At 41.2% G+C, this 24,281-nt stretch overlaps 1 protein-coding gene across 4 annotated transcripts in view; it reads right to left on the bottom strand.

Annotated features, from left to right (window-relative positions):
* The window catches only part of EPB41L5 (erythrocyte membrane protein band 4.1 like 5), a 169,841-nt gene that overhangs the window by 140,810 nt on the left and 4,750 nt on the right, over window positions 1-24,281 (bottom strand). For all 4 annotated transcript variants that reach the window (XM_070423144.1, XM_070423145.1, XM_070423146.1 and 1 more), the window contains exons 2-3: window positions 17,288-17,475; window positions 1,094-1,198 (exon numbers count right to left, since the gene is read on the bottom strand). In XM_070423144.1, the coding sequence (XP_070279245.1) occupies window positions 1,094-1,198; window positions 17,288-17,467 (285 nt within the window). In that variant the 5' untranslated portion in view covers window positions 17,468-17,475. The remainder of the gene's footprint in view (window positions 1-1,093; window positions 1,199-17,287; window positions 17,476-24,281) is intronic.

Below are 24,281 nucleotides of genomic sequence, written 5' to 3'. Positions count from 1 at the left end.
AGAGGACACAAGTTCTTGCACTGCAGACACAGCTGATTATCACGGCCAGTCGGCCTGGAGGTCAAATCCCTCTAGTATTAACTACAACAATCAAGGCTTAACTACAACAAGACTGCGCACAAAGACCACTAGGGGGTGTACCAAGAAAGTGTAAAAAATGCTGAGACAAAGAAACAGGACAAAACTATCAAGGGAGGATATTGAGTTCAGAACCACACTTTTGAGGTCTCTCAAGAGGCTTCTAGAGTCTGTCGATAAACTTGATGAGATGTACAGGAAATCTAATGAGACCCTCGATGGTGTGATAAAGGACCATCTAGAAAGTAAGCATACACTGACTGAAATAAAGAATATTATACAGACTCCCAACAGCAGACCAGAGGAGCGCAAGAATCAAGTCAAAGATTTGAAATGCGAAGAAGCGAGAAACACCCAACCAGAAAAGCAAAATGAAAAAAGAACCCAAAAATACGAAGATAATGTAAGGAGCCTCTGGGACAGCTTCAAACGTACCAACATCAGAATTAAAGGGGTACCAGAAGATGAGAGAGAGCAAGGTATTGAAAACCTATTTGAAGAAATAATGACAGAAAACTTCCCCCACCTGGTGAAGAAGAGGAAGAAGAAGAAAAAGGTAAAGATACAAATTATGAACAACAAATATGCATCTATCAACAAGTGAATCTAAGAATCAAGTGAATAAATAACCTGATGTACAGAATGAACTGGTGATTACAATAGAATCAGGGACATAGAAAGGGAATGGACTGACTATTCTTGGGGGGAAAAGGGGTGTGGGAGATACGGGAAGAGACTGGACAAAAATCGTGCACCTATGGATGAGGACAGTGGGTGGGGAGTGAGGGCAGAGGGTGGGGTGGGAGCTGGAAGGAGGGGAGTTATGGGGGGAAAAAAAGAGGAACAAATGTAATAATCTGAACAATAAAGATTTAATTAAAAAAATTTAAAAAAATTAAAAAAAAAAGAATATGTAGCCTTAAAAAAAAAAAAAGTAGCCTGTAGCACTTAGCACATTATCTGAAATTTTCCATTTCTGCCCCCATATTGGAACCTCCAAAAAACAGCTACTCACTGCTACTTGTGCTGAATCCATAAATCTCAGTCCAAAATAGTCGCTTTCAATAAGATCCAAGTGGTATGTAATCTGATCAAACAGCTCTTGACCTTTGGCTTTTTTCTGAAATGGAAAGAAAATAAATGAATCATTAAGTAGCTTGCAGGGAGGGTAGGGTGTGGGTGGAGGGCAGCAAAGGAGGGAAAATGGGGGATATCTGTAATAATATCAACAATAAAAAAAAATGACTTGCAGTATCAACAAGCCTAAACTGAAGATGGTTTTAGTTATAAAGATCTCTTAAAAGAAAAAGAAAAAAGAAACCATTACTTGTAATACCAAAAGTATTACCATGTAGCAGATACTATAGTTTTCTAAAAAAACATTTAAAACCAAGAGAATTTGTGATCTCTATGTGCTCTCCTGGAGAATGTTACTTCCTATCAACCAACAAATATTACTTTGTATCTAACACTGTGCTAGGAGAAACTCTTCCTTTGTCTTGTCAATTTTTAGAATCCCTCCGACCCTGGTGAGGTTGAAACGGCCCCCGTGAGGTAGGGACGACCCCGGTGAGGTTGAAACGGCCCCCGTGAGGTAGGGACGGCCCCGGTGAGGTTGAAACGGCCCTGGTGAGGCTCAGACGGCCCTGGTGAGGTTGAGACTACTCCAGTGAGGTTGGGACAAATAAAGGGGACCAGTATGGACTGATGAACAGAGGTAGATACAGAAGCAGAGCAACATTGAACAGAATGTTAAACTATAGTGGGAAGCCTGGGGAGGTTTGGGGGCGGGGATTAAGAGACCAACTGAAGGACTTATATGCATGCATATAAGATTAACCAATGGACACAAGACACGGGGCGGGGGGGGGCGGGGGGGGTGGGGGCCGGGGGAATGTCAAGGGGGGGAAAAAAGGAGACATATGTAATACTCTTTGTAATACTTTAAGAAATAAAAATTATTAAAATATTTTTAAAAAATTAAAAAAATAAAAAAATAAAAAAAAATAAAAATAAATTTTTAGAGTCCCTGCTTTAAAAAAAAAATAAAAATAAAGGAGCTTTATAATATAACTGGAAAGAGAAAACACACAAGAAAACTTATAACACTTAAATATCCTCCAGTTAACCAACTATATTTGCCAATAAATTTTGAAGAAGAGATAGTCACAGACACTAGAATTATCAGTGAAGACTTGAAGATCAATCTGAAACTGGAGAAGAATAACAAGGTAGGAAATAAAAAACAAAAATGGAAGGTGGGAGGGAATACAGAAAATGAGAAAACTATAATCAATGCAGAAGACACCAAATTGGAGGAAGAGGGGCAATAGCAAAGAAATTTGTACAGAAAAAGCAATTTTCAAAGTGTGACTCCCGAGGGTTCCCCAGACTGTTTCAAAAGATCTACAAGGCCTAGGATTCTCCTCATGTACCCCAATCAAAACAACATATTGCAACAGAGTGAATGCAAAAGCAGATAACAGACTCTAAGTATGTTTTATTAAATCAGATGGTTAAAGAAATTTATGAAAATGCATAAAATACTATTACTCTTCCCACTAAATTCCTTTGCTGTTTAGTACAATAGTTATTTTTCATTAAAATGTTACTTATGTTAACATACGAGGGGTATATTATTGCTATTTTTAAACAAGTTTTTTTTAATTTTCAGTTTTAATTTCTAATATAACTATCGATAGATATAACACCCTCATAAGCAAATGCTTTGTTAGTATGCTCAATTTTCAGATATTTTCATATACATCTGATCCATGTCCCTCCACCTATATGACTTTATATTATGATTTAGGTTATTTCTTATAAACAAACATATTGGATTTTTTTAAGTCATCAATCTCTGCCTTTTAACTGACTTTATTATTTCAATTTGTCCATTGCTTTTTCTGAACTTCTTTTTACATTCTTTCTATTGGTAACTAAAATGTTTTACCTTTTATCAAGCCAAGAACTTTACCATGCCCTCATGTCCCTGATCGCCCTTCTACCCAATCTTCATCATGTGTTATTGATATACTTCCTCTATTTCTTTTCTTTAACCTGGCTCATTTTTTAGACAACAATCTTTACTTTGGTACTTGGTCATTCTTTACACATCTTACATGTGTACATTACACATCTAATAGGATCTGCTAGATTTCTCTACTCATCTGCGTTCTTCCTCAGAAATGTTCCCCCTGTTGGACTCTGTATGGCTGTTCAATATCTTGAGAACATTTTAATATTCAATACATTGGAGAATATTTTAATCATGCTCTTCTACTTGAACAACAGTTGGTTGAATTCAGGGTTTAAAGTTATTTTCTTTCAATAATCTTTTCAATACTCAAAATATATTACTCTATCATCTTCTTATCTATAATAATAAGAGCATAATATACTAATTAGACCAGATAGCCAGACGTCATTCCAGACAAAGCCATGCAGCGGGGGCCAAGGCAGAGGTAGTTAGGGCTGATCAGGCAGAGTGGTTAGGGGCGATCAGGCAGGCAGAGGCCGTTAGGGGTGATCAGGCAGGCAGGCGAATGGTCAGGGGCGATCAGACAGGCAGGCGAGTGATTTGGGGCAATCAGGCAGGCAGGCAGGCGAGCAGTTAGGAGCCAGCAGTCCCAGATTGCGAGAGGGATGTCCGACTGCCTAATCCTGGGCCTAAACCGGCAGTCGGACATCCCCCAAAGGGTCGCGGATTGCGAGAGGGTGCAGGCCGGGCTGAGGGGACACCCTTCCCCTTCCCACACCCCGTCCATGAATTTCGTGCACCAGGCCTCTAGTAGTCTATATTGCTGTTTAAAAGAGTGATGTCAATTTGAATCTTGTTCCTTAATAATATTATTTATTCTTTTGGGTAAGCTTTAGACTTTTCTCTTTCTCTGACAATCTTAAATTTCACTATAATATGTCTAGATGGAGGTGTTTTTTTTAACTCTATTTGGTATCCTATTTAGGCTTTTTCAATATGAGATCTCTCATCTCTTTTTAATTCTGGAGAATCAATCTCTATTATTTCCTCAAATATTTCTCCTTTATTTTTGTTATTTTAAGTTAACTACCTATGTGTTAGCACTTCTAGTTTGTGGGTTTTTTACCAGTCACTTAATCAATAATCTTAATTACTATAGGTTTTTTAACAAATACAAAACAGACAAAAGTTCAGAAAGCTTTAGTTATATGATAAAATGACAGGGCTAAAAAAAAAATGACAAGGCTAGAATTTGAATTTTGCTGTCTCCCAAGCTCAAATTCCCTAAGGGTTACACATTCCAGATTTTATCTGGAATATCACTTCTCAAATCAATAATCAGATACCCCAACCTTTTATCATAATCTCCTTTTCTAACATGTTCAGAAATTACTCTCAATGTCTAGATCAGGGGTGGGCAAACTTTTTGACTCTAGGGCCACAATGGGTTCTTAAACTGGACCGGAGGGCCGGAACAAAAGCATGGATGGAGTGTTTGTGTGAACTAATATAAATTCAAAGTAAACATCATTACATAAAAGGGTACGGTCTTTTTTTTTTTTAGTTTTATTCATTTCAAAAGGGCCGGATCCGGCCCGCGGGTCGTAGTTTGCCCACGGCTGGTCTAGATTCTCCAACCACATGGGAACTGCTGGCACTCCTGACCCCATTTAACAAGCAGCAGCCCCAGCCCCAGCCCCAATTTTTCTTCTTTCTTTAACATAAAATTTACCATTTTAAAAAGTACAATTCTGTGCCATCCTATCTAATAAAAGAGAAACATGGTGATTAGCCGTAACTTCGCTACCCTTCCCATTGGCTAATCAGGGTGATATGCAAATTAACTGCCAACCAAGATGGCGGCCGGGAGCCAGGCAACTGACGCGAACCGGAGGCTTGCTTGCTCCACTGATGGAGGAAGCCAAGGTTCCCTGCCTGCCGCTGCTGGGCTCTGAGCTGCTCTCTAAGAAACATTGTTACAAATATAGAAGCTAAACAAAACCCCAGAAACCTGCCGGGATCTCAGAGCTGGAGTCGCAACAAAGTTTCAAATACAGAAGGTAAACAAAGCCCAGAAACCTGCTTTCAGCAGCCGAGGTCTCACAGCTAAAGCTAGCTCTCAGCTCCAGTGACAGCCATAGAAGGTAAATAAATCCCAGAATAATAAAAAAAAAAAAAAAAAGGAAAAAAGGAGAGGTTGGGAGCTTCAGTCACCTGCCAGCCTGAAAACAGCCCTCAGCCCCTCACCCAGACTGGCCAGGCACCCCAGTGGGGACCCCCACCCTGAAGGGGGTGTGACCAGCTGCAAATACCATCATCCCCTCATCCAGGCTGGCCAGGCACCCCAGTGGGGACTCCCACCCTGAAGGGGGTGTGACCAGCAGCAAACAGCCATCATCCCCTCACCCCAGGCTGGCCAGGCACCCCAGTGGGGACCCGCACCCTGAAGGGGGTGTGACCAGCTGCAAACAGCCATAATCCCCTCACCCAGGCTGGCCAGGCACCCAAGCGGGACCCCCACCCTGATCCAGGACAACCTTCAGGGCAAACCAGCTGGCACCCACCCGTGCACCAGGCCTCTATCCTATATAGTAAAAGGGTAATATGCCTCCCAGCACCTGGATCAGCGGAGCAGCGAGGCCTCCCAGCACCGGGATCAGCAGAGCCGCAAGGCCTCCTGGCCTGGGATCAGTGGAGCCACAAGGCCTCCCGGCACCAGGATCAGCGGAGCAGCGAGGCCTCACTGTCCCTGTGTCAAGGGGAGCCGCGAGGCCTCCCAGCACTGGGATCAGCGGAGCAGCAAGGCCTCCTAGCACTGGGATCAGCGGAGCCACGAGGCCTCCTGGCCCCTGGAGCAGCGTGACAGGGGGCAGCACCCAAACCCCCTGATCGCCCTGCGGCTCTGTGTGTGACAGGGGGTGGGGCCACAACCTCCCTATCTGCCCTGCTCTGTTCATGAAAGGGGAAGGCGCCCCAACCCCCTGATCAGCCCTGCTCTGTGCCTGATAGGGGGGAGCTCCCCAACCCCCTGATCGGCCCTGCTCTGTGTGTGACAGGGTGCGGCGCCCCAACCCCCACAAGGGCCCTGCTCTGTGTGTGACGGGGTGGAGCTGCAACCTCCCCATCGGCCCTGCCCTGAGTATGACAGGGGGGAGTGTCCCAACCTCCTGATCGGCCCTGCTCTGTGGGTGACGGGGGGGGGGGGGTAGGGGGGGGGTAGAGCACCCCAACCCCCTGATCGGCCGGCTCTGTATGTGACAGGGGTGGCACCACAACCCCCTGATCCACCCTGCTCTGTGCGCAACAGGGGATGGCGCCGCAACCTCCCCATAGACCCTGCCTTGAGTGTCACAGGGGGCGGCGCCCCAACCCCCCAATCAGCCCTACCCTGAGCATGACTGAGGGTGGCATCGCAACCTCCTGATCCGCCCTGCTCTGTGCATGACAGGGGGCGGCGCCCCAACTCCCCCATCAGCCCTGCTCTGAGCCCGACCAGGGGCTGCACCTAGGGATTGGGCCTGCCCTCTGCCACCCGGGAGTGGGCCTAAGCCAGCAGGTCGTTATCTCCCGAGGGGTCCCAGACTGTGAGAGGGCACAAGTGGGGTTGAGGGACACCCCCACCCTGCCAGTGCACAAATTTTTGTGCACCGGGCCTCTAGTTAAATATATTCACAATTATCATCCCAATCAGAAACTTTGTACCCATTAAACAATCACTCCTCATACCCCCTTCCTTTACCCCCTCGTAACTTCTTTCATACTTTCCCCCACTGAATGGGGTTAGCATCTTTGTGGAAAATCATTTGACCATATTATTTCAGGGTTTATTTCTAGATTCTCTATGTCTGGTGTATGCCAGAACCACACTGCTTTGATTACTACAGCTTTGTAGAAGTTTTGAAATAAAGATGTGTAAGTCCAACTGTTTTCTTCTTTCAAGATTGTTTTGGCTATTTGGAGTCCCTTGAGATTCCACATATATTTTAGGATGGACTTTCCTATGTTGCAAAAAATGTCCTTGGAATTTTGACAGGGATTACACTGAATCTATAGATGGCTTTGATTGGTACTGTCCTCTTAACAATATTAAGTTTTCCAATTCATAAACATAGGATATCTTTCCATTTATTTAGATATTCTTTCATATCTCTTAGCAATGCTTTGTAGTTTTCAGTGTACAGGCATACCTCAGAATTATGGTTCCAGACCACTGCAATAAAACAAATATCTTGAAGCAAGTCAGATGAATTTTTTGGTTTTCCATTGCATATACACTGAGTGGCCAGATTATTATGAACACCCCATCAATACTTCATTGACACTTCCAAAAATACTGAATATTGAAAACTTCCTAAGCAAATATTCTCAAGGTTTTATTATTATTATTATTATTTGCATAACTAATTCACGTCATTGTACTGATGGGGTGGTCATAATAATCTGGCCGGTCATAATAATCTGGCACTCAGTGTAAATGTTTACACTATACTGTAGTCTATTAAGTGTGCAATAGCATTATGTCTAAAACTATGTACATTCCTTAATTAAAAAACACTTTATTACTAAAACTGCTAACCATCATCTGAGCCTTCAGCGAGTTATACTTTTTTTGCTGGTGCAGAGTCTTACCTTCAGTTGTAAAAATACAGTTCCTGGAAAGTGCAATAAAGTGAAGCACAATAAAACAAGATATGCTAACACTATACAAGCTTTTTGCCTCCTTGGTTAAATTTATTCCTAAGCATCTTACTCTCCTTAATGCTATTATAAAGGGATTTTCTTAATTTCCGTTTTGAACTGTTCACTGCTAGTATATAGAAGTACAACTGATTTTTCTTGATTTTGTATCCTGCCATGTTGCTAGATTTATTAGCCCTAATTGTTTTTTCGTATGTGGAATCTTTAGGGTTTTCTACTTATAAGATCATGTCATCTCCAAAACAGATAATTTTACTTCTTCCCTTAGAATTTGAATGCCAATTATTTCTTTTTCTGCCTAATTTGCTCTGGCTAGAACTTCCAATATTATGCTGAATAGAAATGGTGAAAGCCTGCATCCTTGTCTTATTCCTTATCTTAGAGGGAAAGGAATTTCTACTCTTATCTTCCATATTTATCTTTTATGCTTCCAAGTTTGTAGTTTCTTTGCTCCTACAAGAGAAGTCCCTATATACGACCTTTAACTCACTAATTTGTCCTTTATCTTAATTCATATTAATTTTATCCCACTGTGTTCTTTATACTTTTCACACCTAATTTTTCAAGTTGGTCCTTTTAAGTACATTTTTATGCTTGTTTCGCATTTCTAATATTTTTCCTTATCTTTTAAAAAATGTATTAGACTTTCTTTTTTTCCCCATCTGCCTTTGCATATAGTACTACCTGTAATACAGTTTGATGTATTTTGTTATTTGACTTTTGAAATGCCTGTTCTCATTTATCTCCTTATTTGGGCCATAATCAATGGGAATGAGTTACTTTCTGTGGATCACATGTAACAAAAGAAAAAGCTCAATCCAACTCTGTATCAGCTTCATTTAGCTCTGAGAAATCAGTGGGAGTATAAGGGGATCCTAGGGAGAAGAGCCCCAAGAACCAAAAGAACACAGTTTATCATTTCACATTCACCAAACAACTCTTCAGGTCAGTGATTCACTCTCATTCCCAAGAGAAAAGTAAAGTAACATTGGGAAGGATACATTCCTTTCACTATTTCTTTTATTTTCTTTCTTTTTTAAAAATAATTCTTTATTGTTGAAAGAATTACATATGTCCCCTACTTTCCCCCATTGACTCCCTCTAGCCTGCCCCTTCACCCCAGCCCAGACCTTCAGAACCCTATTGTCTGTGTCCATGGGTTATACATATATTCATTCAAGCTCTTTGGTTGATTTCCTCCCACCCACCCACCCACCCACCCTCTCCTGCCTTCCTTCTGAGATTCTGCACTCTGTTCCATGTCTCTGAATCCACTCTGTTCATTAGTTTTTTTGTTCATTAGATTCCACATGAGTGCATTCATGTGATACTTGTCTTTCTGATTTACATCACTTAGCATGATACTCTCCAGGTCCCTCCATGCTTTCTCAAAAAAGTAAAAGATTTTTTTTTTTACTGCTGCATTAATATTCCATGGTATAAATGTAACACAGCTTTTTTATCCACTCATCTACTGATGGGCACTTGGGCTGTTTCCAGATCTTAGCTATTGTAAATTGTGCTGCTGTGAACATAGGGTGCAACCATTCTTTCTGATTGGTGCTTTGGGTTTCTTAGGATATAATCCTAGACGTGGGTCACAGGGTCAAATGGCAGATCAATATTTAATTTTTTGAGGAAACTCTATAAGACTTTCCACAGTGGCTGCACCAGTATGCATTCCCCCCGGCAGTATCCTAGGGTTCCTTTTTCTCCACATCCTTGCCAGCACTTGTCATTTGTTGATTTGTTGATGGTAACCATTCTGAGAGGTGTGAAATGATACCTCATTGTCGTTTTGATTTGCATCTCTCAGATTACTAGTGACTTTGAGCATTTTTTAATATGTCTCTTGGCCATCTGTATATCCATTTTGGAGATGGGTCTATTTAGGTCCTTTGCTCATTTTTTTTTTGGATTGTTTGTCTTCCTTTTGTTAAGTTGTATGAGTTCCTTATATATTTTGAATATTAACCCTTTATCAGATGTATCATTGCCGAATACATTTTCCCATACAGTGGGCTCCCTTTTCATTTTGTTGATGATTTCTTTTGCTGTCCAGAAGCTTTTCATTTTGACGTAGTCCACTTTATTTTCTCCTTACTTTCCTTTGCCCTAGTAGATATATCAGGAAACATATTGCTACGAGAGATATCTGAGATTTTGCTGCCTATGATTTCTTCTAGGATTTTTATGGTTTCACAACTTACATTTAAGTCTTTTATCTATTTGAGTTTATTCTTGTGTATGATATAAGTTGGTGGTCTAGTTTCATTATTTTGCATGTATCTGTCTAATTTTCCCAACACCATTTATTGAAGAGACTGTCTTGACTCCACTGTATGCTCTTGCCTCCTATGTCAAATATTAATTGAGCATAATGACTTGGATCGATTTCTGTGTTCTCTATATTGTTCCATTTCTTATGCCAGGCTGTTTTGTTTATGGTGGCTTTGTAGTATAAATTGAAATGTGGTATTGTGATTCCTCCAACTTTGTTTTTTATTTTTTAAATATATTTTATTGATTTTTTTACAGAGAGGAAGGGAGAGGGAGAGGGATACAGAGTTAGAAACATCGATGAGAGAGAAACATCAATTCAGCTGCCTCTTGCACACCCCCTACTGAGCCAAACCGGTTAGGGCCAACTTTGTTTTTCTTTCTCAAAATTGCTGCAGCTATTTTGGGTCTTTTTTTATTCCATATAAATTTTTAGAGTATTTGTTCTAGCTCTATGGAATATGCCATTGGCATTTTAATAAGGAATGCACTGAATCTGTAGATTGCCTTGGGTAGTATGGACATTTTAATGATGTTGATTCTACCAATCCATGAACACGGTATACTAGTATTCTTCCACTTGTTTATATCTTCTTCTATCTCTCTCTTTTCTTTTTAAATATATTTTATTGATTTTTTTACAGAGAGGAAGGGAGAGAGTCAGAAACATTGATGAGAGAGAAACATCGATCAGCTGCCTCCTGCACATCTCCTACTGGGGATTTGCCCACAACCCAGGTACATGCCCTTGACCGGAATCGAACCTGGGACCCTTCAGTCCGCAGGCCGACGCTCTATCCACTGAGCCAAACCAGTTTCGGCTTCTATTTCTTTTTTCAATGTCCTGTAGTTTTTCCATTGCTTTCATTATAATTCACCACTCCCTCAGAGTTTGGTGAAAGAGGGTTAGGGAATTTGAGTAAGGGAAGTTTAAGGGTGAGAAATTTTAGAGGTAGCTTTATCATGATTTATTTTTGAGGGCACTTGCACCCACTGTATGAGTCACTGCTATCACATCACTCAGTCAGGGGCAGATACTAATTGTCAAGACAACAGTGGTAGATAAGGATTAAGACCTGATCAGATGGCAATCCCCACTCCCCCCCACCCCCCCACCCCCCGCCGCCACCAAGCAGTTCTACTTCCACAGCCCCACTAACCTACAACCACCACCGTGGTTGTGAGGTGTATCCCTCTCACACATGGGATACACACACACACACACACACACACACACACACACACACACCAGTACCAATACCCCCTCGCTGGGGCTTTCTAATTATTCTTTTTATTTATTATATTTCATGATCTTTCCTTTAAGGATTAACTTTGGGGGAGAAAGCCAGCAGCTGGCTTATTACAAGGACCAGCAAGTTCAGTGGCTAAAGCAAAGTGAACAAGAGAAAAATAGTCAACAATATAACAGAAAACAGTGAAAGACCATGAAATCTTAAACCCATGCAGGCAATAAAACAAACTAATTCAATATTTGAACATATTTGTTCTGTTAATATGATGAAAAAGAGAACTATGGACTTAGGAAGGGAAGAGACAGACCGTTGTTACCAGAAATGAAAACTTTCTGGTTAAAAGAAAACTTATGATTTTAAATCATACTTATAATAACCAAGTCATAAAGCACTCAACTTAAATAACAAATACAAATTATGCACAACTTTGCAAATGGCAATGACCCTAAAGGAACACAAAATATTTCTAAATTAAGCAGAAATCATCTGCAGTATTCATTTACTGGTATCAAACTTAAATGCTGCCATGACCTTAATTGTAAGGTACATTTCTAAAATCAATTTTAAATTCCATCAACATTCTTTTTTAAAAATATATATTTTATTGATTTCTGAGAGGAAAAGAGAGGGAGAGAGAAAAACACCAATGATCAGAGAGAATCATTAATCGGCTGACTCCTGCATACCCGCCACTGGGAATCAAGCCCGAAACCCAGGCATGTGCCCTGACCAGGAATCGAACTGTAACCTCCTGGTCAATGCTCAACCACTGAGCCACACTGGCCAGGCTCCATTAGCATTCTTTATTTGCTCCAAAGACTAAAAGGAAACACAACTAAAAAATATATATACTCTCATCCTTATTCTGTCAAAGCATCATTTGCCAGCCTTTGAAACATGATAATGTGTTCTGAAGAAACAAAGAATCGACTTCTGCCAACTAGATAGCCGCTCCTCAGAATCAAAAACTTCTCAAGGGTGCCCTAGCCGGTTTGGCTCAGTGGACAGAGGGTCAGCCTGTAGGCCAAAGGGTCCCCGGTTCGATTCCGGTACAGGGCATGTACCTTGGTTGCAGGCTCCTCTCTGGCCCAGGCCCTGGTCAGAGCTAGTGCAGTAGGCAACCAATCAATGTGTTTCTCTAACATTGATGTTTCTCTCTGTCTTTCCCTCTCTCTTCCACTCTCCCTAAAAAAAAAAAAAGTCAATGGAAAAAAATATTCTTGGGTGAGGATTAAAAAAAAACCCAACTTCTCAAGCATATGTATTGACCCCTTAATAGAGGCTAATTGAAGGCAAACCAATAGTGAACACAAGGCATTTGCAGGTTCCTAATGTTAATAATACTCAATCTGACCTGGCTGGTGTGGTTCATTTGGTTGAGCATCATCCCATGCACCAAGAGATCTCTGGTTGATTCTGCATCAGGGCACATGCCACCCAAGCTTGATCCCCAGCAAGAGGCAGCTGATCAATGTTTCTCTTTCATATCCATATTTCTCTCTCTCTCTCTCTCTCTCTCTCTCCCCCTCTCCCTCTCCCTTCTTCTGTAGAAAGTCAACAAAAATATATTTTTTAAAAATCCTATATAATAAAGAGGTAATATGCAAATTAACCCTCATGCCCTTACAAGATAGCTGCCTATGACCAGGCCTGCAGGGGGGTTAGTGAGGGACGACCAAACAACTGAACAAGCAGGCTGCGTGGGGCGACCAGGCCGGCGGGGGGGACGGGGGGGTGCAGTTGGGGGTGACCAGGCCAGCAGGGGGGCAGAGAGGGGCGACTAGGCCAGCAGGGGGGGGAGGCAGTTGGGAGTGACCAGGCTGGCAGGGGGGGCAGTAAGGGGTGATCAGGCCGGCAGGCGGGACAGTTAGGAGTGACCAGGCCGGCAGGGAGTGGGCAGTTGGGGGAGACCTGGCCAGCAGTGGGGGGCAGTTGGGGGCAATCAGGCTGGCACGCAGAGGCAGTCAGGGGCAACCAGGCAGGCAGGCAGGTGAGCAATTAGTAGCCAGTGGTCCAGGATTATTAGAGGGATGTCCGACTGCCGGTTTAGGCCCGATCCCTGGGATCGGGCCTAAACCGGCAGTCGGACATCCCCCAAGGGGTCCAGGATTGGAGAGGGTGCAGGCTGGGCTGAGGGAACCCCCTTTCATGAATTTCATGCACCGGGCCTCTAGTAATAATAATGCTTAATCTAACAAATCTGACATTTCAAAGAATATCTCTCAAAACACTTGAGGACTGCCACTGTTTTCCAAATCAGCCACACCACCTTACATTTCTGCCAAAAAATGGGAGCAATTTTCAGATTTCTCCACATCCTCACCAAGACTTGCTATTATCTGACTTTTTATTTTAGCCTTCCTAACTGGTGTGAAGTAGTATGTCACTGTGGTTTTAATTTCCCTGATGATTAATGATGTCAAGCATCTTTTCATGTGCTTATTGATCATTTATATATTCTATTTGGAGAAATAGCCATTCAGATCCTTTACCCATTTTTAAACTGGATAATTTATCTTTTTATTGTTGTTATAACAATTCTTGATATATACTGAATACAAGTGCTTATAAGATATAAAATTATGCAAACACTTTCTCCCATTTTGTGAGTGTTTTTACTTTCTTAATGGTGTCCGTTGAGGTGCAAAAACTTTTAACTTTGATAACGTCCAATTTATTTTTCCTTTTGTTGTTCACGTTTTTGGTGACATATCTAAGAAACTGTTGTCAAATCTAAGGACATGAAGTTTTATCACTGTATTTTCTCCTAAGAGTTTTATTTTATAGTCTTAGTTGTTTAAGTTTTTGACCCATTTTGAGTTAATTTTTATATATGGTGTGAAGTATGGTCCTAATTTCATTCTTTTACATCTGGCTATCTAGTTCTCCCAGCACCACTTGTGGAAAAAAATATCCTTGCTGCCACTGAATGGTTCTGGCAACCCTGTCAAGTAGCAAATAATCAGTTTTATGGATTTATTTCTGGGTTCTCTATTCTGTTCCACTGATCTATGTGTGTCTATCCTTGTACCAGGAGGACACCACCTTGATTACCATTGCTTTACAGTAAGTCTTAAAACTGGGAAATATGAGTCCTACTACTTTGTTCTTTTTTAACATTGTTTTGGCTACTCTGGGTCCCTTGCAAATGCATATGAATTTTAAAATCAACTTGTCAATTTCTACCAATAAGTCAGCTGGTATTCTGGTAGGAATTATGTTGAATCTATAGATCAGTTTGGGGTATATTGCCATCTTAACAATGTTAAGTATTTCAATTTGAGCACATAAGATGTTTTCTCACTTATTTAAGGTATAATAATAATACATGGTCTATATAATTTAAAGACTTGAGCATCTATATCAGCAAAGTAGGTATATAAAATTATTATCTATCAGTTAATCAAATATATCCTATTAACTTAAAATTTAGGAGATAGTTTTAAAAGACAGACTATTTACTAAGCAGTACTAAACTCATAAATCAAAGGAGTTACTGTGGCATTTCTAAAAAGAACATTTTAAAATCAGATAGAAATTTCTATCTGATGTTTCTCTCATTCACTGAAAGGCATTAAAACTGTATTAGTTCTTTAAAAAGAAGAAGGAAGCAGAAGGTATGTAAGCCTCCAACCCCAGTTTTGAGACAATAGGAGAACAGAAAGAAGAAATTGACCATTAATACTTCTACATACTAATTTGAAGTCCATAGACTTAAATTACCCTACTTTAATCACAAATAATCCCTTACACATTGCCTGCTCAATCATCTTAATTCCATTCTGGCTTGCAACAATCACTAGTGACCCTAATCCTAATGGGAATAAATATGTGCTTCCTTCAATTTCCAAAATCAATTCTAAACCTTTTTTCAGAATCATACTAGACTGGTTGAGAAGCTAAATCAGAAAAAGGGAAGATCTTTCTTCTCAGAAATTAATATTCCTCTGGCCTATTTTTCCTTTTAGTGAAGCAGTTTAGCTGGCAGAACAATGCTCATTTTATATCCATGCAAGCATCTAGAGTTAGTTTACTAACTCTAGGATTTCACCTGCAGAGCTGAAAAGGTAATTGTTCTAGTTCCACAAAGAGTCAAATCTAAAACGCTTGGCTTTTTCACTGCAATTGCCTGCATGAGAGGCCAGCTTGCATTTCTGGCCTTGGTCAAGCATCACATACACCCCCCTGAGCATACCAAGCACAGGAAACCATTCTATACCAGTCACCAGCCATTTGTTCCACTGCTTTAAAACCCAGTGCTGTTTCTCCTCCACAATACGCGGCTTTCTTTAAAAGCTCCTACAAATTCTACTTTCCTAGTACCAGCATCTCCATTAATAACCATGAGACTTCATACTTCAAACATTAGGTAATAAGAAATTTATTTCCTGTCTCTTACACAGCAATCTCAAGCTTTTCAACACACACCTAATGATATTTTAACAGAATAGTACACAAAAATCTTAAGACATTTATCAGTAAGAAATAAATATGAAAACTACCCTCATAAAGTATCACATATTGCAATATCTGACAAACCTTCAAGAAGCCCTTACAGAAAGAAAATTTAAATGTCTTAAAGTCTTCTAAAATCAAAAACCCTAAAAATGTCAAGTATAATGTAAAAGTTAATATATATAATAATGACTTTAAAACACTAAGAAATCCTGTGTCTTTAATTTTATATTCCAATATTTTAAAAATGTATAAGGTACATACTTAGTACATTCTAAATAATTCAATAATCACAATATTCATTTAAACAAACTATCCAACCTCTCACTCTGAGTTTATGGACTTCCCGAGTTATTCTACTAACATATTGTTGCAGCGACCAGGCTATCACCTCTCACAAAAAGACCTTAAAAATTTTTATTTGGGTAAATGAATGTGTACTGAGTTTGTAGGGAGGGGAGACATTGTGGAACATCCAATGATGCTCTCTCTCATCAAATCACAGACTTTACAGTGTATTCTTGCAATGCAGGATAAAGTGAAGAAAGAGATTTGCCATTAGTAAAAAACCGCCTGTAAGGAATAAGTTAATCCCTTTCAAATATTTTGGACTATTTCACACTGTGAGTTAGGATTATTCATAACTGTAAAGAAAATCTCCCCAGCCCTACCAAGTTTGGTTCAGTGCATAGAGCATTGGCCTGTGGACTGAAGGGTCCCGGATTTGATTCCAGTCAAGGGCACGTACCACGGCTGTAGGTTCCTCCCTGGCTCGGCCCCTGGTCAGGGCTAGTGCAGAAGTCAACCAATCAATGTGTTTCTCTAACATTGATGATTCTCTCTGTCTTTCCCTCTCTCTAAAAAAAAATATATCAATGGAAAAATCTCCTCAGGTGAGGATTAAAAAAAAAAAATCTACCCGAAATTTGAATATAATTACAATACCCTGTCTTGAAATAAGGATCACAGTGTATGAAAAACTTCCCCAGCAAAAGACTTCAGGAGCAAAAAAACAGGCAGTCAGAACTGAGGAATATAAAGCAAGTCCTTTTTCTCACTTCATTTCATTACAATTTCTGCAAGCATACCAAAGGAGAAGTATTTGTTTTGAGGAAGGTAAAGAATGTTTTAAAAACTTCAGAAGAGAAATAAAAGTCTTTAAATAAAAGAAATAAAAGTCTTACAATATGCATAAAGTATCATTCTGGTTCCCAAAGATTTTCATTGCTTTAATAATTGCTCAACAAGCATTGTGAGAAATCCACTGGAGTACACTATATACTGCCATTGTAAAGAACACACACACATAAATGACTCGCACCAATAACTGCCCTATCATTTAAACGTTTAAGTAACGGCCACTAATTCCAGATAAATACTATCTGGCCAGGTTCCTAAGGTTACCTGGTATATGTACCTGTACATTACAGTGCCTGATCCACACTAACTCTTATTATCTATTCCCCCAGGAAGTTATCAAGTAGAAAGCTCAAATGAAGAAAGTGATCTCATATAGAATTGCAGGTCAGTGAGACCTACGTACCGGCAAGTCCACACTAACATCAGTACCATCCAGAAGGGACACCCGACACGTGATGATGGACTTAGAATCTCCAGCTGCAGGAATGTGTGTGGCAGCTCGTTGAGCTTCTCGGAGTCGTTCCTTCTCAGCATGTTTGCGCATTGACCGACGCCCAAGCGTTCTACGGAAGAATCTCAGCATTTTTGTCACTATAAAACAGGAGAGAAAAAGATATCAGAAGGATCCTGAATTTGCAGTTAGAAAAATGGTGTTATTTAGTAAAGTTCTGTGGCCATTCGTAAATATGTTATTTAAAAGGGCTCCTGGTAAAGTAAATTTGAAAAACTAATTAAAACTGGCCACTTCAAAGTTTTTAAAGACTTTATATAAAATAGAATCATGGCTTACAGCATTTCTAAACATAGTGGACTATTTGATAAGGAGCTGATCTGGTAGGAGAGGGCAAACATTTATGAAGTTTATCAGGTCTTTTGGATCACTAAATTATAGCCATATCCCCACAAACATTAGGAGGCAATGCCATACACCAAGCGTGTCAAATCTGTGGCCCAGCCAATGTAACGATATGTAAGAAATGTTTTAATAAAAATTTTGTTAGTTAATTTTTATAATATCCTGTTATATATATAACCCTATATAATAAAAGCCTAATATGTTCAAGAGTTCGTTCGACCAGTCGCTATAACACGCACTGATCACCAGGGGGCAGACACTCCGACCAATAGGTTAGCTTGCTGTTGGAGTCCAGCTGATATGGACTGGGTGAGATGGGCTGGACATGCCCTGGAGCCCTCCCGCGGCCCCACCCGGCTCTGATCGTGCACCGGTGGGGTCCCTTGGCCTGACCTGTGGGGATCGGGCCGACACCAACAGTTTGACATCCCCCAAGGGGTCCCAGATTGCGAGAGGGCACAGGCCAGGCCAAGGGACCCCACTGGTGCACGAATCCATGCACGAGGCCTCTAGTCTATATATATAAAAGCCTAAGCAACCAAATGGCCGAATGACCAGTTGATCAGTTGCTATGATGCACACTGACCACCAGGAGGCAGACACTCAACGCAGAGTTAGCCCCTGGTGGTCAGTACGCTCCCACAGCCAACCTCCCCACCCCCTGGCCGGCTGGCCCGATGGCTCCGATCACGGCGGCCAACCTCCCGCAACCCCTCCCCCCCTCCCAGGGCCAGCCAACCCCCCGTGCCTCCTCCCCCTGGCCATCCAGCCAGCTAACCTCCCAAGGCCCCTCCCCTGGCCAACCTCCCACGCCCCAATTGGCCCTGATCACCGGCCAGGCTGAGGACCCCACCAGTGCACAAATTCATGCACCTGGCCTCTAATTATTAATAACGAACTACAACCTCTGCTAATGACTGATTATTATAATCGTGTTGCATTCATTTCCCTTACATGCCTTACACGCAGTCGCACCATTTCTCTCCACTAAGACTAGCAGCAAATATTTTAGTAGCCGATTGCCACGTCATTAGTCTTGTACTGACTTGTTTGGTGTGCGCAACAGGAAATATTTCGCTTTTGGAGAACAAAAATAGGTTTATTTGCATTACATTATTAATTTGTGCAGTTATTCAGTGTCTGGTAAGTTAATGTTCAAGAAAAAAATATTAATTTTTATTAAACTGTTCTATTTTGTGTTAACAATTATTCATTTATTTCAGCCTTTGTATTCAGCATGTCTCTATTGATATAAATCTATGTTTCTATGAAAATTGAAGCTTTTGTTGTTTTGCAGCCCCCAAAAACTTAAACCTTGTGTATTTGGCCCGTTTTAGCCTTTGAGTTTGACATGCTTACAATACTCTAAGGCAGCAGTTCTCAACCTGTGGGTCTCGACCCCTTTAGCGGTCAAACGACCCTTTCACAGGGGTCGCCTATATCATCCTGCATATCAGATTATTTACATTATGATTCATAACAGTAGCAACATTACAGTTATGAAGTAGCAACAAAAATAATTTTATGGTTGGGTCACAACATGAGGAACTGTATTTAAAGGGCCAGAAGGTTGAGATCCTCTGCTCTAAGGTATCCTTTGATGATAATAATCCTAAGAAGTTCCATTTATCTTCTGAGGTTCCATAATAAAAATAAAAAATAATCACTTTTTTCAACTAAAATACAAATATATTTCAAGTATATGTTTTTATCAAATATTCCATTATTAGTTACAGATTTTAAACTGCTACTTAATATAAACAATTCTTTATAATATCAAATTAATGTTACTTTGTTCCTTATCTCTATTAAGAACATTAAAGTTAGTAAAAAATGGGTATTAGTAATTTAAAAAATATAATACACATAAAATGGGAATACCATAAAAACTACCATGTTAACCTAATGTTTGAATTTACAAAACTAAGAGTTTGAGAAAAATAAATACATATAACTAAGCCAACAAAAAAAGACAATTATTCATTCCAGAGAAAACAGGAAGTTGTGTAAAAAAAGGAAAGTAATCACAGTATACTACATGGCTCAGCCAATAATTTAATCATCTACTTATATAAAAACCCTGGGTGTAACATCACAGCCAGAAGCGTGACCAACTGGAAGGAAGTCAGTCCTATAGGGGTGGTCTTGGAAACGGCTGTGTCCTCCCCCAGCTGTTTTCTGGAGGGCGAGGTTTCAGGCAGGAACCCTCCCTTGGAGCGGAACATGGAAGTGAAATGATTTGTGATGGATCTATTATTGAAGCTACCTTTGGAAATACAAATCTATAGATCAGTGGTTCTCAACCTTGGCTGCACATTAGAATCACCTGGGAATCTTTTTAAAATCCTGATTTCTGGGCCTCATCCTCCAGAAATTCTGTTTCTTTGTTACTAATGTTGTGGCCCCACCCCATAAAAAAGAAACAATTTCCGGAGGATGAGGCCCAGGAATCAGGATTTAAAAAAGATTCCCAGGTGATTCTAATGTGCAGCCAAGGTTGAGAACCACTGCTAGAGATATTATAAATATATCTCAACGTGCAATTCTTTGTCCAAAAAATGAGCATGTTCAAAAATTAAATGAAGAAAATTTGGATATACTTGATGAAGATTTTCACACATATATGAGTGATGATTCCATTGATTCCACAGATGATGCTGAAAAGGAAAATTTTCCCATCGAATTTCTTAATAGTATTACTCCTTCGGGAATGCCGTGTCATAAATTAAAATTGAAAGTGGGTACAATCATCACGCTATTGAGAAATCTTAATAGTAAATGGGGTCTTTGTAATGGTACCAGATTTATTATCAAATGATTACGACCTAACATTATCGAAACTGAAGTATTAACAGGATCTGCAGAGGGAGAGGTTGTTCTGATTCCAAGAATTAATTTGTCCCCATCTGACACTGGCCTCTCATTTAAATTGATTCGACGACGGTTTCCTGTGATGCCAGCATTTGTGATGACTATTAATAAATGACAAGGACAAACTCTAGACAAAGTAGGCATATTCCTACCTGAACCCGTTTTCGCACATGGTCAGTTATATGTTGCTTTCTCTCGAGTTTGAAGAGCATGTGACGTTACAATTAAAGTTCTAAATACTTCATCACAAGGGAAATTAGTCAAGCACTCTGAAAGTGTTTTCACTCTTAATGTGGTGTACAGGGAGATATTAGAATAAGTTTAATCACTTTATCAGTCATTGTTTGCATCACTGCTGTTTTCATATTATGTTTTTGTTGTTTTCATATCATGTTTTTGTCATTTTTATATCATGCCTCTGTTGTTGTTATATCCTTTTGTTACTGTTTATTAATAAATTTATATATTATTTTCATATACATTTTACTAATTTCCTTTCATCTCTCACACTTCTATTACAGAGAAAGGGCAAATAGCAATATTAAAATATCTCTGCTAATTAATTCCCTTTTTAAAAAAATATATATATTATTGATTTTTTACAGAGAGGAAGGGAGAAGAATAGAGAGCTAGAAACATCGATGAGAGAGAAACATCAATCAGCTGCCTCCTGCACACTCCCCACTGGGGATGTGCCCGCAACCCAGGTACATGCCCTTGACTGGAATCAAACCTGGGGCCCTTGAGTCCGCAGGCCAATGCTCTATCCACTGAGCCAAACCGGTTAGGGCAATTAATTCCCTTTTGATGTGCACGAATTTCATGCACTGGGCTACTAGCAATATTATAAATACTAAATACTGACCTAACCAGAACTGAATGAAGGGTATAGCAGAGCTAGGTGTGGATAGAGCGCTAATTCCTCATCTTGCCAGTAGGAATTCCTAAAACTAAAACTCAAGAAGTAGCAATAACAGAATGTTATTAAAAATGTGACAGTGGTTATCTTGAGGAGGGAGATAATTCAGGGATTCTGATTTTCAAAAGAAGCCTTTCCATTAGATGACTCAACTAGATAACATCTATAAACTTGACAAAAATAAAATCTAACTTTAAATAAATACTATCACATTTTTTTTAAAAGTATCTATTGCCCTGGCTGGTAACGCTCAGTTTTTGGAGCATTCACCCGCAGATCGAAGAGTCATGGGTTCAATTCCCTGTCAATAGCATGTACGTTGGTGCAGGTTCCCCAGCTGCAGGAGTGTGAACAGGAGGCAATCAATCGATGTGTCTCTCTCACATCCATGTCTGTGTGTCTGTCTGTCTCTTCCCCCCGCCCCCCTTCCCTGCCACTCTCTCTAAAAGTCAATAGCCAGAGTATCCTTGGGTGAGGATTAAGAAAATAAAAAAAAATGTCTATAAATTAAAAGTTATCAACATACACATATTATATGTATGGATATTCCTACATAATTAGGTAAATTGGAAAAGCCATGGTACTTGTCATTTGTACATTCATCTGCTTAAATCCTAAGGAAATAACTAAAATTTTCAAGTTTACTAAGCATCCATAAATAACATCTGGCTCCAGTCTCTCTCTCTCCAGGTGTGTTTTTCAGGCACTGCTCCTTTTGCACCTTGCTATCCAGTCTCATTTCAGCTGCCTATGAAAGGTCATACTTGTTATCCCAGACTTCTGTCAGAGAATCGCTCCTTATTCCTATTAACTCAGCAACTCTACCTACATCTCCCCTGAGAAACAGTTAGTTCTAAACCCTGAAAATATTTTCCTGCTTCACTAATCAGATTTTAATTATTTGCTGGGGTCCAACCCCAGCAGGTCCAGGGGTCCCCAAAGGTGTGGACAGTCAGTGAAGAAGGAATGACACGGAGACAGCCTTCAGTTGATCAGCAGCCTAGCCAGGACCTCTAGCCAGGATCTCCAGCCAAAGTTCTGGTTAGGATCTGATTAGGATCTGATGTTTATTGTCTTGTTACATCTGTATTTATACCAGTCAATTTTAATCCTGTCAATTTCTATTGCAAAGGTTAGGGCGTTTCTTATCTCCATTCCAGGGAGTAAAGATTATGTAGCTTAAGCGTGATTGTTTGTAGTTAAAGTGATTAACTACCCGCCTGGCACTTAGTTAAGGGGTTGTATCCCCTCCCTAACCTCAGGGAAAAATCCCCACCTGGGGAAACAACCTTTCTCGGAGAGGTGACCTTGGTTAAAACACATGGCCGCTAAGGAGAGCAAACATACTAAGAACAATATGCTATATATGCCAGGTCCCTTGAAACATATGCTGTGCAGATGTCTTTCCTGCAGCGACTATGTCAAGCAGCAAGGATGGACCGGCTTCCAGCAATTATTTACCTGTTTGTCTCTTTTACTGTAAACTCCTTGATGAAATAATTCCTACTTATTCAAGTGAGCCACCTGGCACATTTCATTATTAAGTACAACAAATATTTAGTAAACTAGAGGCCAGGTGCATGAAATTTGTGCAAGGGGGGGGGGGGGGGGGAGTCCCTCAGCCTGGCCTGCACCCTCTCGCAGTCCAGGACCCCTCGGGAGATGTCCGCCTGCTGGGGGGGATAGGGCCTAAGCTGGCACACAGACATCCCTCTCACAGTCAGGGCTCTTGCAGTCCAGGACCCCTTGCTCCTTATCAGCCGCCTGCCACAGAGGCGGGAGAGAATCCCACCACCACTGCTGCACTTGCCAGCCATGAGCCCGGCTTCTGAATGAGCGGGGGGAGGGGAGTGCCACTCAACCAGAAACCGGGCTCACTGCTCCTTAGCACTGGCCCTGCCCTCCACCCACTGGTGGGGGAGGAGGGGAGATCTGGGACCAGGCTGGCTGGGGAAGGGGCCGTGGGAGGTTGAGGCGCCCGGTCGTGCCCCATCCGGTCTCTGTGGAGGCTCTGGGACCGCACCGCACCGCCCCCTCTCCCGCTGCCTCTGCGGAAGGGGCAGCACCAGGATGGGACCCATGCTGCGGACCTCTCCTGCTGCCTCTGCGGAAGGGGGGGCACCAGGACCACCATGGCTGGCCTGGCGGAGCAGGCTCGCTGGCCCTGCCCCCCGCCCACTGGTCGTCCGGAAGGTCGTTCTGCCGTCCAGTCTAATAAGCATATTAGCTCTTTATCACCCATACTAATAAAAGGGTAATATGCAAATTAATCATCACTCCATAACAAATATGGTGGCACCAGACAGAGCCACAGAGCTGGCCAGAGTGGGTGGGATGCCTGGCTTCCTTCGTCGCCCCAGCGACAAAGGAAGCCAAGTCTCCTGCAAGCCTCAGCCAGCCACCAAGGGCAAGCCTCTTGGCGGTGGCCACGGAGCAGGCTAGAGCGGGCGGAAGGCAGCTCCGGCCTGGAGAAAAGGCGGAAGGCGGCGGCCAGAGCGAAGGCCTGGGTCCCGGGTGCCAGAGGGAAGCCAGTGCTGGCAGCCAGGGAAAGGAAGGCCTATTCTTGCACAAATCTTCATGCATCGGGCCTCTAGGATAAAATAATCTTACTTAGTCCTCAGAAAAACTCCCTGAAGTACTATCTTATTTGCATGAGTAAACTCAGGGTCAGAGAAATTAAGCCATTGGCCAAGTCCATTTTTTTTTTAATATATTTTATTGAATTTTTACAGAGAGGAAGGGAGAGTTAGA

Source organism: Myotis yumanensis, unplaced genomic scaffold, assembly GCF_028538775.1.
Source record: "Myotis yumanensis isolate MYYU_CA2020_CCGP unplaced genomic scaffold, mMyoYum1.0.hap1 SCAF_8, whole genome shotgun sequence".
Classification (NCBI taxonomy): domain Eukaryota; kingdom Metazoa; phylum Chordata; class Mammalia; order Chiroptera; family Vespertilionidae; genus Myotis; species Myotis yumanensis.
The sequence above is the reverse complement of the archived record's forward strand: the minus strand, read 5'-3'. Positions and strand labels throughout refer to the sequence as shown.